The sequence below is a fragment of the Anas platyrhynchos genome, chromosome 2 (assembly GCF_047663525.1).
Source record: "Anas platyrhynchos isolate ZD024472 breed Pekin duck chromosome 2, IASCAAS_PekinDuck_T2T, whole genome shotgun sequence".
NCBI lineage: Eukaryota > Metazoa > Chordata > Aves > Anseriformes > Anatidae > Anas > Anas platyrhynchos.
In genome coordinates, this window is record NC_092588.1 from 100,365,668 (window position 1) to 100,384,762 (window position 19,095).

The following is a 19,095-nucleotide window of genomic DNA, read 5'->3' on the forward strand; positions in this document are numbered from 1 at the left end:
TGGAGTAAGTCCAATGTACCATTCTTAATAAGAAATAATTAAGTCCTTTTTAGGATACTGTGGGTGAGAGAAGGGTGCTCAGAAGATTTGGATGTAATAATGGTGGGGCATGATTGAAATTGAACCTAAGTCCATGATGTCCTATTGTCATAGATGAAAGATTGCATTATACTGGATTATATTAAAACAAATATGACCTAAAAGACTGTTCCTGCCCTACTCCACATTGGTGTGTTCTCAGTTGGAAGGCTAAGGCTGCTTCTTGGTGACATATTTAAAAAGTGATGTGAACAACTGAAGAGAGTTGAGAGAACTATGGATAAGAATCATTGTATAGGGAAGGTAGCTCAAACCTCATTTTTTCTTAACTAAAAGCTACTATGATCAGAAAGAGCTATTGTGGCCATTTAACCCTTTCTTCCTAAAATGTCCTGTAAATTTGCATGTAGTAGTTTTTAAATGAAGATCCTGATGGTATGTGAAGGCACCAACAAAAAGTCCTTGCTTGATGTATAGGAGCAGTCAATATGTTGCTTGGTTTTCAAAGTGAGTGTTAACTACCAATTTTTTTTGTTGTTGTTGTTGTTCTTAGTAGTTAAAATAATAAGAACTTGGATGTGACCATTGGAGAATTGGGTTGTCTGATTTTGACAGATAAGTGATTTGGAATAGGAGAACACCATATGATAATAAATGATGCATATCCACTATTATCTACTGTTAAAGATGTTTCTCAAGCAGGTGGCATCTGAAGCCTGGATATTTAAAAATGGTAGTGCATTGCAGAGAAATTTATCTTTTAGTGCTCTGCAGAGTTTGCTGTCGTATGTCCTTGAGAGCAAGATGGTTGTAGAAATAAAAATTGAGTAGGCAAATATGAAGATAATGAGAACAGGCACAGTTATGAATAGATATTCACATCAGGATGTTTGGAACAAGCCAGGAAACTACTGACCTCTTTGAATTCCAGACTACATGGTGTCAGTTATTTGTTGTACAGTTCAGGATTGATACACGAAAGAAACTTAATCATCAAATTTAATGATGATCTTGTTTTGAGGAAGGTAGATTACGGTATTTCCTTGCAGATTTTAGATATGGTGCGAATTAAATACTTTGCTTTTCTGCCCTGTGCTGATGTGCTCAGTTGTAATTATTAGTGTAAAATATGTGTTCACAAAAGTTAACAACCAGCTCCTTTTGCAGCTTCATGGCATGCAGCAGAAACTATTAAGAGGTTACTACGTTTCTCACACATAGTTATTCTGATATCTGAGGTGGCCATCTATACAGTCAAATTTACTTATGAAGGCTATGTTAGTTCTAAATATGAGTTTCTACAAAATTTGAGGATAGAGATTTAATTTATAAGGCACAACAGTTAAATATACAACAGTTAAATATTGTAGAGCCATAATCTCTCTCACACACACAGACACATACACAAAAACAACTCATAAAGAAGTTAAACAAAAAGTTATGCTTGTATGTATATTTGTAAGTTGAGACCAGTTCTACCTATTCTTCTAGGGAGTAGAACAGTTTTTGAAGCTATCATTCCTTACTCCTTGTATTCACCAAATGAATAAAGTAGCCAAAACCTATGATGTGACAATTTTAATTTTAACATTAAAAGGTAGAGAATTTTCTTATGCAAGGAAGTTAATTGGCAGAAATTCAGGTGTCCAAATTCAGCTTTGATAATGCCAAAAAAAAAAAGTGGGTGGGGGGGGGCAAAACCAAAACAAATCCAACCCCCAACCCCAAAACAATTGTTCTTGTTTCTGTGAATGGAGAAATAATTCTTGTTGTTCCTAAGAACAAAGCAATCAATCACAATGGTGATAACAATGACAAATCAGTATTAGTATTACATAGTACATAGTTCTGCAGATTTTTCTTTTTAAAAAAAGTGAATTTTTGATGCCAGTCACAATGCATTTACATAACCCAACAGTGTTGTGTTGAAAAAATAAAAGAGCTATCTGGAATGTGTTGATATAGCTGCATTACTTTTGTGAGCTGCCTGCCTCAGTCATTTGTCATGGTGTAGCAGTACGTGCTGTTAATGGACTTTTATTACTTGTTTAGAGTTAAAAGAAGATTTGTGTAAATGCAAAACTTCAGGAAAAAGTCTGTTAAGAGATGACTTGATTAAAGGAAGGTGGTACTATAGCTGAGGTTTCTGAAAACTGCCCCTAAGTTTCAGGGGCAATTCAGGGACTATCATGTTCTAAGGTTTTACGTCATTTTGATGTTTTTAAATGTTAAGATAATGTCGTGCCTCTGCTTTTCTGCCTCTTGCAGAAAGTCACCTGTGATGTTCCCAAACCTTCTTTTGCTTGTCACAAACTGTTCTAGAATTCTGCTGCCTCAGGGCTGGCACTCTGTGTGGCCATCATTTCTTCCCAAAGTAAAACACTTAATATATGTAATAAGCTGCAGTCCTAACCACATGAAACTTATTTTATTAATAAATAAATTTACACAAACTAAAGCAAATATTGTTATTTGGTAGGAATGAAAACAGAAGACCTTCTAGCAGTTGACTGCTTTATTCAGAAATGAGTTATGGGGGCCACTGGAAGTTTTTAATTTCCTTTCCCAGCCATTAGTGTTAATTATTATCCTACTGATATACAGCTATGTGAGTGGGTCATTCTTACTGGTGCTATATAGGAACTTGATTTGATTTCTGTTCCTTAAGAAGACCACCTAAATCTTCCCTATTGTCTGTTTTATATCCCAGGCGATATATTCACAAACTACTTTTTTGGATGCAAATAAAAAAGTTGTGTGTGTGTTAGGCACAATAATTTTTTCCATGTTGGATTTAGTGTTATATTTGGTGCTTTTTCTTGATATGGAGTTTTTAATGAAAAAAAGTAGTAATCCTGATCACTCTGAGGAAGACTGGGAAACAGTGACCCCACTGTTAATCAAAGGCTTACAAATGGATGACAAACAATGGGATTGCTTTGAATTGCTTTGTTGTTTTAAATAAAAAATATTTTTTATCTTTTAAGGTTCGTTTGTTTTGGAAGCTTGATTAATAGGATTTGAATTCTTGGGACTGCTGATTATAATATTGTAAAGTTGTTCAAAATCCTCACAATTTTTTTTTTTGCTCTTGTTCATGTTGTAATTAAGTTGGAAGTGTCTGTTTAATCTAAGCACCTTAAACTTGTAAAGGCTTTCTGTATGCGTTACCCCTAAACAGTTGATTTGGGAATTGTCATATAACTTTACCACTCAGTTGTATCATGCTCTGAAGATGAACCGTATAAAAAATTTAAAACTATATCTGCTTATTCAGGAAGTCTGTCAGCTGCAAACTGTTGGAAGCTGGGAGAGTACTCAGGGAAAATATTAGATAGGCTTATCCTCTTCATATCGGCATCTGTTTTTCTCCCCTTCTGAGACAGAACATGTAGATAGATGGGTCTTGAGTCTGATCTAGTACATTTGTTCTTATATTCCTGTGCTTTTTGGACAACAGCTAAACTTTCATACCCATCAACACAGCTCAGACAGCATGAGGACAGATTCTCTGTGCTCGTTCTGTTCCTGTCCCTCTAGAGCATTATCGATGGAACCAATATTGTTGCCCAAAATACCAATTGCAGGACTAAAAAGTCCCACTAGCAGCACTTTTAAAAACAATTTGGAGAACATGAGCTTCCAAAAGACTGCAGACTAAAATGTGAACCAACCGGGCCTGACAGACATTGCAGAGCAATTTAGCTGGGTACCTCTTACTTGGAAAAAAAGCAAAATGGGCTTGACTTCTGTAGTCTCTTTGTAGTGGTGATGGCAACAATGCTTTTTGACCTGTTATACAGAAAAACTGTCCACCCCAGTCAGGGGTGATTAAAATACGAATATCCCAAAGGTGCATTTTAAGAGTATTTCAGAATAAAAGCAAACTTTAATGATGTCACCTTGTGCAGGACTAATTTTAACCACATTAGTTGCTAGGATATAGGACCAAAGGCTAATTTTCCTACTTAAATTATTGTTGGATTTATCTACTTTTTAATTTTTTATTTTTTAATTCCTGAATTCCCAATATAATAATTTTGCTAACAGACACTAACAGACACATTCAAAGTGGGGAGGCTTCTGTAACATTCAGCTGGTTGACAAACTTCTTGGAACTGTGTGAGAGGCTGTTTTCTATACAACAGGCTTCTGTCAGCACAGCTGTGCTGGTTAGAATGTGAAGAGGTGTGAACATTGACTGGTTTAGCTGTTTTGGCAGAAGCCATTAGCAACAATGCTATTATATTGGCAAAAGTTTTTTTTTCTTTTACTGGTAAAATTGATCTGCTCAGAATTGCATTTCTGTAAGTGGTTTTACATTGTAGTATAAAACATAATTTGTCCTGGAAAGCTGTATTTGCAAAAGCAATGCTTTGCCAGTATATGGTGTAATGTTATCATTACAGTAATGAAGGGCTCTAGCATAGACACAGACCAAACTTCCAAAATATATCAGTAATACAAACTAATAAGAAAAGGTTGGAAGCTGACAGGAGACGTTGAAACAAAGGTTTCTGAGAAACTGATGGGAGCTTACAGGCCCCCCTCTCTGTTGGTGGGATTGGTATCCTTGTGTGATTAAGATCTGATGTGCATCTTGGTGTCCTTGTGTGGTTCAGATCTGATATGAAGGTAGGCTTAGCTGAGTGCCTCTAAGTCTTTGAGTTTGCGTGCTTCTGTCACCAGCACACCAGCAGCAGCTAGGGTGCACGTATTTTTGCTGTAAGTGATTGAACTAACCTTTTGCGCTTGCATTAAGCATCTTAGCCGAAAAGCCGTGCTGTTTTTTTCTGCTACTGTTTCTCCAGTCACACGTAGCCTGAATGTCCAAAATATTGTGAGTTTAGAGAAATTGTTGAAACTGAGTGCAGTTCTGAAACACTCTTGTGTTCCTGTTCCTTGTTCAGTATGAGAAATATATACAAAGTTTACTGAACAAGTCATAATTCTTCCATGCTTTAAAGCTTAGTATTGACTTTCAGCTATGCATGGAAGTAGTGGTTTTCTTATGACTTCATGCTCATTGCTTGTTCTTTCATCTAAATGTAAGCACCCTAAAATTAGCAGTATTTTGTAAAAAAAAAAATCTGAAACTTCAGGATTTTGGACTCTGTCCTAATGAAGAATACCAGAGAAGACAGCCTGTGAGTTATAAGGTTTGACACTGGGTTAGTTTACAGTGAATGAAACCAGATTAGTCACTGAAATCCTGGGTATGAACAACATAGCAACGCAGTACAATTGTGGAGACACTTACTGATGGTTTAATGTTTATTTTTCAGTAGCTATTATACTTGGGCTGATGCCTAGCTAAGTTAACAGAAATGAAGCTGGAAGATTTTAGGCAGCTTCAGAAGCCATGCAGTAGGCTTTTGTAAAGCTGTGCTTATTGTTCTTGAGTTCTAATATTCTAAAGAGAAGACCCAAGCAAAGATCACCAAGCATTTTTTGTTATTACTAAAAAGATCTCTCATCTGGTTTCCAAAGAAGTTCGTTTTAGGAGATAGTCATGTCTTGTAGACCTCTTTTCTGCCTTTTTTTTTTTTTTTTTCATGATAGGCTTTCTATATGAGAGTTGCAGCATTTTTGTTTCTTTTACTGTTTAAAATGTTGAGGCTTTGAGATTTCAGCAAAATAATGGATCAGTATGACTAAGATGATACAAAGTTCCCATGTCTTTGTTGTTGGACTTTACTGTATTTTCTGTGGGTATTATTAGATTGGTAGGAAGACTGTAAGTAGCTGATGTTGACCTGAAAATGTTTCCTAGTATGCATATGGTCTTCATTACTTCTGTTTTTAAAATACTGTGATAAAATAAATCCCTTTGCCAGTAGCTAAAAAAGAAAAAGAAAACAGTTTTGGGTGTAAAAGACACAACCTGTTGAAAAATAGCCTGTATTTTGTCATTTACAGAAACTGAAATGGTGGCAGTATCTGGCACTTTTCCATGTGCTTGAACATTAAAAGCATTCTGTATCCCTGTGTTTATGTCAGAGTTGGCCGAAACCCACTGATCTGCAAGTTGTCTTGTACAGAAAACTTTGTCATTAGAAATTGTAGATTTTACTGCAATGTAAGGGTAATGAGAACAGGACTGTGCAAAACAGTCCTCTTTACAAGACTTTTACTTATGGGAGAATAATCTGCTTGTGACGCATAGGACAAGAAGTGATTGTTTAAATGTAAATAAAAAAGACTCATATTAAAGTTAAGAAAAGCACCCTCGTAGATAGAAAGCTTTCTTGCACTCGAGTAGAGTCGTTATGGATACTGCAAAGTCAGAATGCAGGTACATTGTGGTTGTGTCTTGCAGTGAACCATGACCATCTTTTCAAATGGAGAATGGCAGGGGTTGGGAAGAAAAAAATTTTAACTTCTAAGACAGTACATCTTTCATAAGAATTCAGTGGAGCTACAATTACCAGATGCTTGCTTACGTAAAGCTATATTTTTTGTATGGCATGACAGGCTATCAGGTATAGAATCATAGAATGGTTTGGGTTGGAAGGGACCTTAAGATCATCCAGTTATAACCCTCCTGCCATGAATAAGGATGCCACCCACCAGACCAAGTTGCCCAAAGCCCCATCCAACCTGGCCTTGAACACTTTCAGGGATGGGGTATCCACAGCTTCTCTGGGCAACCGGTTCCAGGGTCTCACCACCTTCATAGTGAAGAATTTATTCCTTGCATCTAATCTAAACCTATCCTTTTTTAGTTTAAAATTATTACACTTTGTTCTGTCACAACACTCCCTGAGGAAGAGTCTCTCCCCAGCTTTCTTGTAGGTCCCCTTTAAATACTGCTATTATGTACCTGCTCAGATAATATGATGTATGATAGTCAGATTTTTTTATTTCTCTTGAATTAACTTCATTGCAGTTTTGAAAAAGTTCATAAGGTGATATCTCAAGATGGTTAGTGTTGTCTAACTAAAGGTTTGTTCAGTTGTTGGGACAATCTTTTTCTGGTATCCTGTTGTATGTTGTATATCATTTGTTTTGAAGGTGTTTCTCATCAATGAGATATGGGCCAGAGAATTTGATTAGATGTTACCTGTGTTAAGAAAATTTTATAGGGAAAAAAAAAAAACAAAAACACTAGGTTGCGCAGTTTTCCCCTGCAGATACTTACTCTATGAAGGCAAAGATTCTTTTCATGTATGACTCTTCCTTGGGCGGCAACTGGAAAAATCTATTGTTAGAAAAATATTCAAGTTAGGCAATAAATAATGAGTTGTTGAATTAATCAGTTCAGCTGTTTTAAGTAACCATGTGCATTCACTTTTTGTTTGTGTGTTAAATTCCTGTAAATGATCAGTAACTATTGTATGTAATGAGAAGTAGTTTAATAAAGGAATCTGCTATCATTAAAAATAGTACAGCTTACTTTCATATGTATTTCCAAGAAAAGGCTGTTTCAAATTTTGTTCATGTAGGCTCTAGTGTACATATATGTTACTGGATCCTTTTGCCTCCATCTGATCTTCCAGAGCAGTTCATTTAAACTTTAAGCTGGGGTTTACACTTTCAATATGTTTAAAAAAAAAAGAAAAAAGTATGAGGACTTCAAATTATATTTAATTTACTATTTGTGATGTCAGAAATCAGAGAGGGAGATGCTCCTTCTTTGAACTAAGAAAGGATTAAGCTTATTTTTATACAAGTAAAATGTACATAAACCTAATGTAAAGCTATAATCAGACTCAAACAAAAAACAGTGAAGTTATTCTGTTGGAAGAAAAGCCTGGAATTTTAAGAACATAGTGTATTACATATAACCTAATCCTCTTCAGAAATTAAATCTTTAGAAACTAATTTTTAGAGGTTTGCTTTGGGAAGTTTTGAAGAAATGTTTGGAAAAAAAAACTCAAACTCATACTGATTTTGAGTTTGACTTGCTTTTCTAGCTTCAACTTGTAATAATTAATGTCCTGTGAGGAACTGTATAACTGTATTTGAACTTAGAGGGTGTGTTCATAGTTATAGCACACAAACTCACATGTATGTCCAGAGACAGGTGCAGTCAAGGTCAAGGTTTGTTTCTTCCAATGGATGTGACTGCACAAAAGTATAAGCAATCACACCAAGTGAAGGTCTCTTGAGACCACAACTACTTTAGAAAGAATGTTGGCTGATTCAGGTGAGAAATAATAGTGTAATTAAGTAGTTACTTTAAAATTCTTTCAGAGTCATGGGATAGTCATGTACTTATCAATTACTGTGTATCTGTTGCTTCAGTGTTGATAGCTCTCTGACACTGTACTGCTTGCCCACGGCATTATAAATGTTCATGGAAAATGTATTCCACAGCTACTCTTTAGTTTTATACATTTTTTACTACAGAAACAGCAAGACTGTTTGTATCTGTTGAGCTGAAATATGACATCTTTCTGTTGGAAAAATTCTTTCCCTTGGTTTATTCCCAACATTAGCCAGGGGTTTGTCCCCGATGTTCCTTCCCATACCTTGGTAGATAATAACAAGGTAGAGACAGGTGGGTGGGGTGAGGAGGACTAAAAGCAAAGCAGGTGGGACAACACAGAGGTTCATAGATTTAGTTCACATCAGGATTTAGCTTGTTTCTGTGGAAGTGTTATGACACTCAGAGCTCGGAGTAGACTTTACTATTTTAAAATTAGCTTTTACAATGTAAGTATTTGGAGTCATAAGATAAACTCTATCTGTATCAAGCAGGGTGCAAGGAGTGAGTTGTTACCTTTATGAGCATGTAGCTAGGAATATTTGTATAAACCCAAAACAATGGTGGGGAATTTAGGTTTGTCTGAGTCTCCTTGTGAGGGGGAGTTTGAATACTTAATCCAAGTGTATTTTAAGAGCTTAAGCTTTTAATTGAAATCTTGGTTTCAGAAAATAGGCACTGAGTTTCACTTGATTGTCAAGGTCATGTAGAAGAGTGCTTCTACATAGATTGGGAAGCCACTTCTGCCTTGACATTCAGAGTATGACAAATTTCAGCTGACGTGGTTACAAAAATAAAAGCAATAAAAGCATCCTCTAGGTGATTACAGTTTAGTTTATGGAGGCAACAACTGCTTTCTCTTGGCTTGTTTGGCATGTTGAAGGACTAGAAAACACATCCCAGGAATTTGCAGACCTGATTACAAGCCTGTTGAAAACCAGACTTGCATTGTTTGAAACTGTCTGTGTCCCAGAAATGTGGTTGGTGTTTTCAGAGGAGTTGATTGAGGGTGGGTACCTGGATCACATGAAAACTGAATGGAGTTGGACAACTGGCAGAGGCTAATGTTTGTCCCCTTCTCATCTTTCAGTAGCTAAATCCTAGCAGAAAGTTCTGAATTCAATTTAATCATTTTATCTGTGCCTTCCAACTTATAACACGTGACATTGTTTAATACAGGACTATAGAATGTTTAAATCTGCATGTGTAAAAGCAATAAAGTAATTGGTATACTGTACACATTCACAGTCATCAACGGGGAAATGAAACGTATTTATCAGATTTTGTTCAGATTTTATACTTGCTGACTTGAGTTTATTTTTTACTCCTTTCATCTCTCCTGACAGTTTGCTCTGACTTCACCTTTTTCATATCAGTTCTGATCTCCTGTAAGCTTGCCTGCCCAGGAAGTTGTACTTCCTTTCCTTCTGACCAACACATGGCAAGCATTTTCCAAGTTGTTACTTGTTCTGCAAACGTCTTTGGCAGCTCTGACATTGCAAAGTTTCATATAATGCGTCTGTTAGATTTTGGCTTTCCTCATTATAGGGAATTGCTTGTGTTCTTCTGCTTGTTTCATTAATCTTTATTAAGTAAAGATGTAAGCTGTCTTTAATTGAATGTTTTCTTTTGGCAATAGAACAAGTCAAAAGGTGTTTCTCATTAATTTGTTATTCAGCAGGGATAGCCATCTATCTGGATTGAATTTGTGACAATGTTTAGTCCCCATTTGTAGAAATGCCGATGTTGAACATATTTTTCTATGTTTTCCTCAGAATATCCTATACAGGCTGACTTTATAATGTCATTTGTTATGTGGGAATTGAGCTACAGGGAATTGGTCTGTGTTGACAGCATGTCTCCATGTTGTTTTTTCTCTCCTTTTAGTACAATGTGTTTTATATTTTGTCTTATAAAGTTTTATCATGCTATCAAATCATGAAGAAGTGCAGAAATAATGGCTTTTGGTTTTCTCTAGCGTATGATTCAAATATTTTGGACAAAGGTCATCATGAGAAATGCTGACCTTTCTTTTTATGAAACGGAGTAGCATATTTGGACTTTCCCATAGCAGTTAATTGCTGGGCCATCATTAGCTTGAAAGCAAATGGTATTAAAGAAATAAGTGTGTTGCACTAGTGCTTTTTTTCCCTTCCAGTTTTTGTGCTTTTAGTTATGCATTATTATTTTTTTTAAACTTCTTTCTCTGTTGCTTTTTGGATGGTGCACACTGTTTAAGTGACCAGTACCCTGGGAAAAGTGTTAAAAAAAAAAATAATCAAATATGAATCAATTGTACAACAACATCAGAAATGAAGAAGTATTTTTGTTAACCCTTGTAAAAATCCCAAACAAATCAAAGGTTACCCACATTAAAAATATATATATATATTTATATATATATATAAATCAATATATATATTATATATAATAATAATATAATACAATAATATTATAATAATAATATATTATATATTATATATATATATATATATATATATATATAAAAATTTATATATATATATTTTTTTAAGGTGATTTTCATTTAAGTGATGATACTGTAACACATTGGAGTCTGTTTATCCCAGATGCTTGCATGCGGCTTCTAGTTGAACTGTTTTTATACACATGTTAGGAATTCTGTCATCATATCATCAGTAACTCCTAAGTAAGCAAATGGAGTGTCCAAACGCATGTTCAGAACACGACTTGGAATAGCATGAGATCTACAGACACATGGAAGTGCGTCTGGGACATAGTTGTTTATTTGGTTTGCCTGCTTTCTTAAAATTTATGAAGAATGCCTGCCATAAATGTAGCTAAAAATCCCACTGTCATCTGGCAAAAATGAATTAAAGCTATGTTGTAGCTGACATGGTATTATAAAGCTAAACCTGGGAAGATACATTAGTCTGTTTTTCTAACAGAGTTCTTTTTGGACACAGTTTTTGCTAGCATTTTTAAATTTAATGTGACATTTTTGAGCATCTGGCATTTGGCAGCTTTACTAATAATACTTTTGTGCAGTCTAACAGCTTTTACTGTTATTGCATTTTTCCTAATCTTCATCCTGACCTTTCTCACTTCATAATATTTATTTCTGTCCCAGAACAGAACTATTTAGGGTGGATTCCAAAGCAGAGTGTGTCTCATGTGATGAATATATTCTAACAATTTTGATTGTATTTAAGTGGATAAACTAGCAGTCGTTTGTTATGACATTGGAAAGTTTGGGAAAAAAATAACCCCATATGATGCCTGTAAATATTATCATTTTTTTCCTGTGGTATGTTTCAAAGCTTGAGAGCCATCACATGGCACTCATACACTAGTCACAGAAATGATTACCTTCATGGTGTCAGAGGTGACTTCTGTTTCACACTAATTGGCCCCGTTTCATCAGAGCAGGAATGTTGCTCCAACTCTGAGGTAGCAGCTAAGTTTTATTTCCCAATAAAGAGTGCCTTTATTTTATTAGTTCTCTCTGATCTGACTAGAAAAATCCAGGGAAAAGACATAGTCTTTCCATTTGTCAGCAATTGTTGCAATGTATTAACAATTGTATAATTTAGTCAGATAATAGCAGCAGTCTCACCTCTAGCTCTAACTGAATGGATGTATCTTGCCAATGTTTGTGGGAAACTTGCTGAGACTCACTTTACCAAATAAATCTGCAATCAATTGCAATTAGTGCATTGCATAAAGTTACTACTTCTGTAATGTCCCCAATGAGTGATGAGAACCTTAATTTCTGAGTAATTTAGTGTTTATTTTGATGTAATTATCTTCCAGTTTTGCTACGTAAATATTTTTTAGGCATCTTGAGCTTTCTCTTGTTGCACTATATTGAAGGTTTGATCTTCAAGCAACTGCAGGTGTTTTAGAACAGCTGTGAGCTGCATTATTATTCCATCTTAGTTGCTTTTTCATCTCAAGCATTAGTTTATGCAACTGTAATTGTACTATGCCCCCAGATTTGGTGTATGTGTGTATGTGTCAGTGAGTGGAAGATAGTGGAAAAAAAGATGTATCCTTTACGTCATATTAAGTGTGTTTCATTTTGAATATTCATACAATGTATGTTATGATGCTGCATACTAACAAAAAGAAATGGGTGGCAATCTTCAGTTAAGGATATTAGGATATTTTCTCTGTCATATTTCAACTGCAAGTTTGTCTTCAGCTACATGGGAAGTTCTGAAAAACCGTGGATGCAAAATATATCCTCTAAGGCCACTTTTCCATTCTTGACTTATGTATCACAAGGGATACAGGATTGCCTGTGCAAGGCTATGACATTTGCTTTTAAATACTTTCCATAAAGGCTTTTGTTTCCTTTAAGCTGACACAAGGTAGCCAGCACAACTTGTTCTTTCATACTTGTCTCACATTCTGTTCATTTTAAGGCAGTCTTTTGTATGCAGAAGGTAGACGTGGCTGAAGGCTTAACACAGCTCTAGGAAGACGTAGATAGAAGTGATTTTGCTGAATAAACACATAATCCTTTTGTGGACATTTGCAGTTTGCGCTCTGCTGGTTTCAAATGCTTGCTATGCAGGTATACGCTTTGAAAATGGCAATTCTTAAGAAGCACTTGGAGATCCATCTGGGGGTTACCGTGTCTAGTGATCAGTTCAGCTGATTGAAAGTGTGTGTTCTCCTTCAAGCTTTATGTATTTGTATTCCTATTTTTTTCTAAAACATCTGCACTGCATTGTTCCATTGACCTGTGACCTGTGTACTCAAATAATAATGTTTAGCTTTTTTTTTTTTTTTGATAATGAGATTGTTCATTTTCACAAATCAACCTTTTTCAGCTAGATGGCTTCCTTTTATTCCAGGCATTTCTGGGCCAACCTATCTACGATGACAATAGATTTTTGCCCCAACAGTATCATTGTCAACTTAGACTTTAAATTAAAACCAGAATAATGTATTTTTTCCCTTTTAACTTTATTATGACCTTTGAAAACCAATCAGACACACCTTTACAACCTGTGATTTTAATCAGAAAGACATCAAATAATCTCTTGTGTCTTGAAACCAGGCTGTTGTCATGTGTGGAAAAGAACTTAAAATCTACATTTCTAAAATACCACTAGAAAAATGTGTGAAATGCCTGTCACCTTTCCTGAATTTAGTGTTTAAGGGATGGGTGTTTTTGCAATGCTCTTCTGGCAATGACAAACTTCATAGTTTTTCTGTCTACATACTAAATGTTTAATTATCAGATGTTTTCTGTTTATGAAAATGCTTTTGTGAGCAGATGTGTTGAGATGTCTTTTCTTTGTTAATAATTGAGGTCAGTGCATAATTTCTCACTTACTTCAATATGCTTTTCACTATTCAATTAAAGTTGTTTTGAGTATATTTTTTATTGAGCAAGATTTTGTTTTTGAAGTGGGCCCACACATATTTAAATGATTTTAATACTACAGTTCATCTCAATGAGATAATGGTATATGCTTGGAGCTATTCAGAGCATTTTGGGGTGGGTTCAATATTTTATTTGCAAATCCTGTTATGCTTGCAAATCAGCACACTGTTACTTTTTGTAAACTTGAGTGTGTAGGTATAAAAGGAAAGGTCACTAGTTGCTCTTTAGGATCTTCCCATTAGCCAGTGCCAGAGAAACAATTTTTAATAAGAGTGAGTAAACTGGCAATTTTTTCTTCCCTCTTTTGATTAGTGAAGTCAATAATATATAGATTTGACCATAAGAAAAGTGGGAATCCTTTCTTCTGAAATATTTGTTTTAAGGCTACATTGATGAAGTCTGTGTTGGCTGTAGTATCCTGATATCCCTTGTAATACTGAGTGCGGAAGCTGAGTTCTTTCACAGCCTTGAACAACTGAGATCCGATGTCTCCCAGAAAAAATGTCCTAGCAGGAAATTAGGATATTCTGTAGGACAATGGGGAGAATTGGTGTGTTTGTTGGATATTGTTTTTCTTTGTATTATTTACTAAATACTGGGGTAGTAAAATATTTTAACTGCAGTTCAGAAGTGATTATTATTCTCTTGCACTGTACATTAGGAGTCATGTGTGAATTTTGTACATAACATTGGTCCAAATGGAGGACTTGAAGATTATCCCAATACATTGTGACTTTTCATTTTGTGCTGTAATCAATAAAGTCAATCTTGACTGTCACATCTACTAAACAGGCTCCTAGAAGATCATTCTGGGAGAATGAGAAATTTTTATCTTGCCAGTACATGATGATATATTTTTATTTTAATACTGTTCTCACAGATGAGAGTGATATAGAAACATTGCACTATAAAAAGTGCCAGCCAAACTAGAATTCTTGTCTGTAACATATAGTTCCTAACAGTTTGCTCCTGTAATTAGGGTATTTCTGCTAGAGAAATACCCTAATTACCCTTTCTGAAAAGAGAAAAGAATGCATGAGAATAGCTTTTGAATTTGTTACCTCTTTAAGGAGGAGGAGAAACTTAAATCTTTGACTTCTAAAGGCTCTGAGAATTTCTATTAGTTTAAATAGTAGGAATCAAACATTTTTTGATTCCCTGTTGACTTCTGCCCTCTGTGCTGATGTTCGCTACTTCCATAAAAGGAAGAGCAAAAAGAAACCAGCCACGGTGCTTTGACCACTGTGTCATTGCATTGTACAGGCACATTGCATTTACAGTCTCCAATTTCAATCTAAAATTATTAGACTGAGAGGTGGTAATTCCTGGAAGGGAGACAGAGCTGATATCTGGATTTGGTAACTTCTTCAGCTGGATCTTCCTGATGTAGGAAGATCTCCTCAATGAAGATTTTTCAATAGTTGTTGAAAGATCATAATGAAGTAAAGAGGAGATAGGAAATCTATCTAGAATTAGGATCAAACTCCTCCTCATCAAACACATGATTAAAACAGCCACTTACTCTTAAAAATGTGCAGGAATAAGTAGAATACAAAAACATTTGTTGGTTGTACAGTCTGGACAACTTGTGAACAGAAGCTTATGAGAAATATTAATTGGTTCAATTTCTTTTCATTCTAAAATAATAAGTGTTGTACTTGTTCTTGATTGAATTACTATTTGCTCTTTTTCTGTTTTAGGTTATGGTCAGACTGGTCCAATGGTTCAGAGAGGTGGATATGACTCAATTGCAGCTGCTGTTTCTGGTCTCATGCATATCACAGGGCATGAGGTACAGTGATCAACTTTTAAATTTAATAGAATCTTTGGCATGCCCTATAGTGACTAGTGTATGGAGTAAGCTAGTCTATGCTAACATATATTATGTATGCCCTCCACAATCCAACAAGAGGCCTTATTTCTGTGAATCTAATAAAATGATAGTACTTATGCCCTTGAGGTATCTCATGCCACGCTCACAAACCCAATGCCAAGGCCTGAGAAGAAGAAAATGGAAGAAAAACAGTGTCCTAAATTTTTGGTGAATGAGTTATCAATAACTTATGGTAACTTGTTAAGCAGCTTGCAGACACTTCAAGAGATATAATAGACACATTGTTGACTCCTGGATAATGGAGCCATACTTGTATAGGAAGCCTCACCTGTGCTTTTATATAGTGAATACACCAGCCCCTTAAAAGAGGGAATTGTGAAGCCATACAGATAACTCTGGCAAAGTATCTTTTCAGTCATCCTGCCTGAAAATACCCAGAGACATGTCATTAGTGGCTCTGGAAAAGCTTTATGTGCTGCTATTCCCACTGATACCCAAGATCTTTGTTAGCTGCAGCAGTGCAGGAAGCATTACAGAGGTAACTTGGTATCTGGATTCCAGGAATACATTGAATGTGTGTCTTTACCTCAGAGAAAAATACTGGTGAAATAGGCATTTACTTAAGCCATTTTGAATCACCTAAAGATGCAGGCAATGTGGTCTCCAAATGTTATTTCTTAAGTGAGGTAGTACTACAAGTCTGTTCTCTGTGTCATAAATACTAGATAGTCCTCTGTGTTCCTGATAGTCTGGAACCAGCAGTGCGGATCTTTGCAGTATGACACTTGCATGCCCTAAATAAACAAGAAGCTCATCAAGTTTCTGTACTTAGTGTCAGATATTCATATTTATTGAGTGGGTTGTTGAAAGCTGACCACAGATGATCTAGACATTACTGTAGGACTGATATTCTGCCAGTAGATTTGTTTTCTCATGAGAACAATGGCAAAACAGCAGAATGCTGTGCTCCAGACTACTATTGTTACCAGTCGTCTTTCTGAGGTGGAACATTATTTGACTGAGGAAGCTGAAATATCTCATGCCTAGTGTCCTAAGACCACCCATTGCTGCTATGTTAATGCTAGATACTCATAGAGTGTTCCATCTCAAAACACAAAATATTGTTGAACGTGCTCCTCACAGATACTTCCCTTCAGATGTGTAAGGTGCATATATATTAACCAGTGACTGAGCACAGTAATTCTAGAGTTCACTGCTTTCTAATACAACACCAGAAACTTCATGCCCACTTCAAAATGGACTGAACAAGGTTAGGTAGAAGTATAAATTGTTATAAAAGGGCAAATGTTATTAGTAACAGCTAAATAAAAGGGTATGGACAGTGTGTTAAAAATGCTGAGGGGAGAAAAACAAAACAAAAAACCAAAACACAAGACTCTTGTAAGGTTTTTAAATATGTAAATGACAGAAAATACAAGTGTTATGAGAGCAGTATTCCTCCATGGCATTTATGAGGATGGTTTTAATTAAAAGGTTGTGTTAAGACCTACACTGGGAATCCAGATGTTTGCATCACCTCACCAGGACTGAAGGCAATGTAATCAAGAGTCATTTAATCATTGTTGGTAACAGTTTCATCTATTCACTGGGAACTTTTAACAATTCATTCAAACTCGGTCATTCTCTTGCGTGATTAAAATAAACATGCTAAAAATTGCTTCTTATTTTTCTTCATTTGAAATTGGTTGTGTATTTTATCAGTTTCTAAAAAGCATTTTCTGATGTATAGATGGATAATTTTGTTTCAAATACTTAAATAGTCAACAGCTTCAAAGATTCAAGTGTGTCTTTTGTTGTGGTGAAAAATGACCAAAATGTTTTTAAAATCACACTGTATGCTTGCTTAAAATTTTACTTTTTAAAGTGCTATTTTAAAGTAAAATTCCCATGTTCTATATTTACACGTGTGTCTGATTTTGTTGAAATTTAAACACTGCCAGCTCTGAAAAGTGAAGAAAAAGTTTATTTCAGTCAGCACGTAGAGAAATGGCAAAAGAAGAAAAAAGAATTTTGCTCACTTCTGTGATTTGTACTTTATTAAAACGTTGTTTGTTGACTAGATAATGTGAATTTGTATACTGAAAATAACACAATGATCTGAAGCACACCCCAGTAAACTAGATCATTTTATTTTATTTTACAGTATATTTATACTGTATTCCTTACAGTAAATTGAAAATGTTAGTCTTGTGAACTGGTGGAAAAAAAAAAAGAACAGATAATGTTTTTGTATTGCCTTGTGGTGTAGCTATTCATAATCAGCACAATAACATCAGTATAACGGTGCTCTGTGGAAACTTTCTTTTCGTAAACAAGCTGTTCAGTCTGCTTACAGGACAGTCTTAGAGGTCTTAGCTGTAGTAGACATACTATGAGGTTGAGCAGCAGAAACAAAACATCTGCATACATCACCAAGGGGCTTAGTTTTACCATGTATTAATACATATTTAGAGCTCCTCATGAAGCATTTTAATAATGGGATACTAAAAGTTATGTTCTATATCTGACATTTTAAAAATGGATAGAATTTATAGCAACATGAATTTTATTTTAGAGACATTCCATATTGTGAGTTTGACTTTATTCCAGCCATCTGGCTGCTGATTTAACGTCTAAGAAAGCAGTTTACTGTTGCAGATCACTTAATTTTCTTGGGTACTGAGCAGCCATGCCTCCAGTTAGTAAATTCTAAATAGTATTCCATGAAATCTATATATTACCATCACAGGGGTTCGAGTAAAACTTCTGTGACAAAATTGATGGTTTGTAACGTTCTTTTCCCTGCAATATTTTATATAATACTATTTTTTGAGGCAATAAAGAGATCACAGTGGAAGAAACTAAGAAGAAATTTTCTGACTAAAATGAGTATTTTTTCAGTTACCTTTTCGTTAAGGATATAGTGAAGGAAGAAAAAATATAATACTAAAGTGGAATGTACCAAAAATACACAACAGTATCACATTTGGCACACAGTATAAAACTCTAGAATACAAGATTATGTGCTTTTGTACATGATTTTTCAAGATCTGAGAGAAGATTCCATCATAAAGAAATGTTGTGTCGTACCTCTTTTTACTTTGCTAAGAAATAGCTGTTACTGAAATAGTGCTAACTATATTTGAAAGATTTCCAAGCAAACTTCTGAATCTTGAAATCAAACTGTCTTTTGCAATATAACAATTAAAGGCACAAACTTTGCACTAGTGATGTAGCTGATCATACTAGTTTGTGCTAGTGTTTTTGCTGATCGTACTAAACCAAGCGCATTCAGTGTAGAGTAGAATTGCTATCTTTAAACTGTATTTTCATGTGTAGATAGGGGGACTTGCATGGAATTCAAGCTGTTGTAGCTTGTTCAAGCTAATATATTTGACTACCTCTGTATTAGAAGTGTTATGACACCTGTAAAATCCAAAATTCTAGTATGTATAAAAACTTACAAGCAACAGAGTGGAATCTGTTTTGTGTAAATCTGTACCACAAATGCATTTTGAATTGAAAGTTGATGCTGCAGGCCATTTTTTTTTTTTTTTAAACATAAATTAAAATATGCTAAAAGGATTGAGTTTACACTAATGGCACTTTTATTGTTCTGAAAGACATAATTTATAG

The 19,095-nt window shown here is 35.1% G+C and overlaps 1 protein-coding gene across 28 annotated transcripts in view; it reads left to right on the top strand.

The window, feature by feature from the left end:
- The window catches only part of SUGCT (succinyl-CoA:glutarate-CoA transferase), a 324,219-nt gene that overhangs the window by 23,598 nt on the left and 281,526 nt on the right, over positions 1 to 19,095 (top strand). For all 28 annotated transcript variants that reach the window (XM_038174164.2, XM_038174160.2, XM_038174159.2 and 25 more), the window contains one exon: positions 15,326 to 15,417. In XM_038174164.2, coding sequence (XP_038030092.1) covers positions 15,326 to 15,417 — 92 coding nt within the window. The remainder of the gene's footprint in view (positions 1 to 15,325; positions 15,418 to 19,095) is intronic.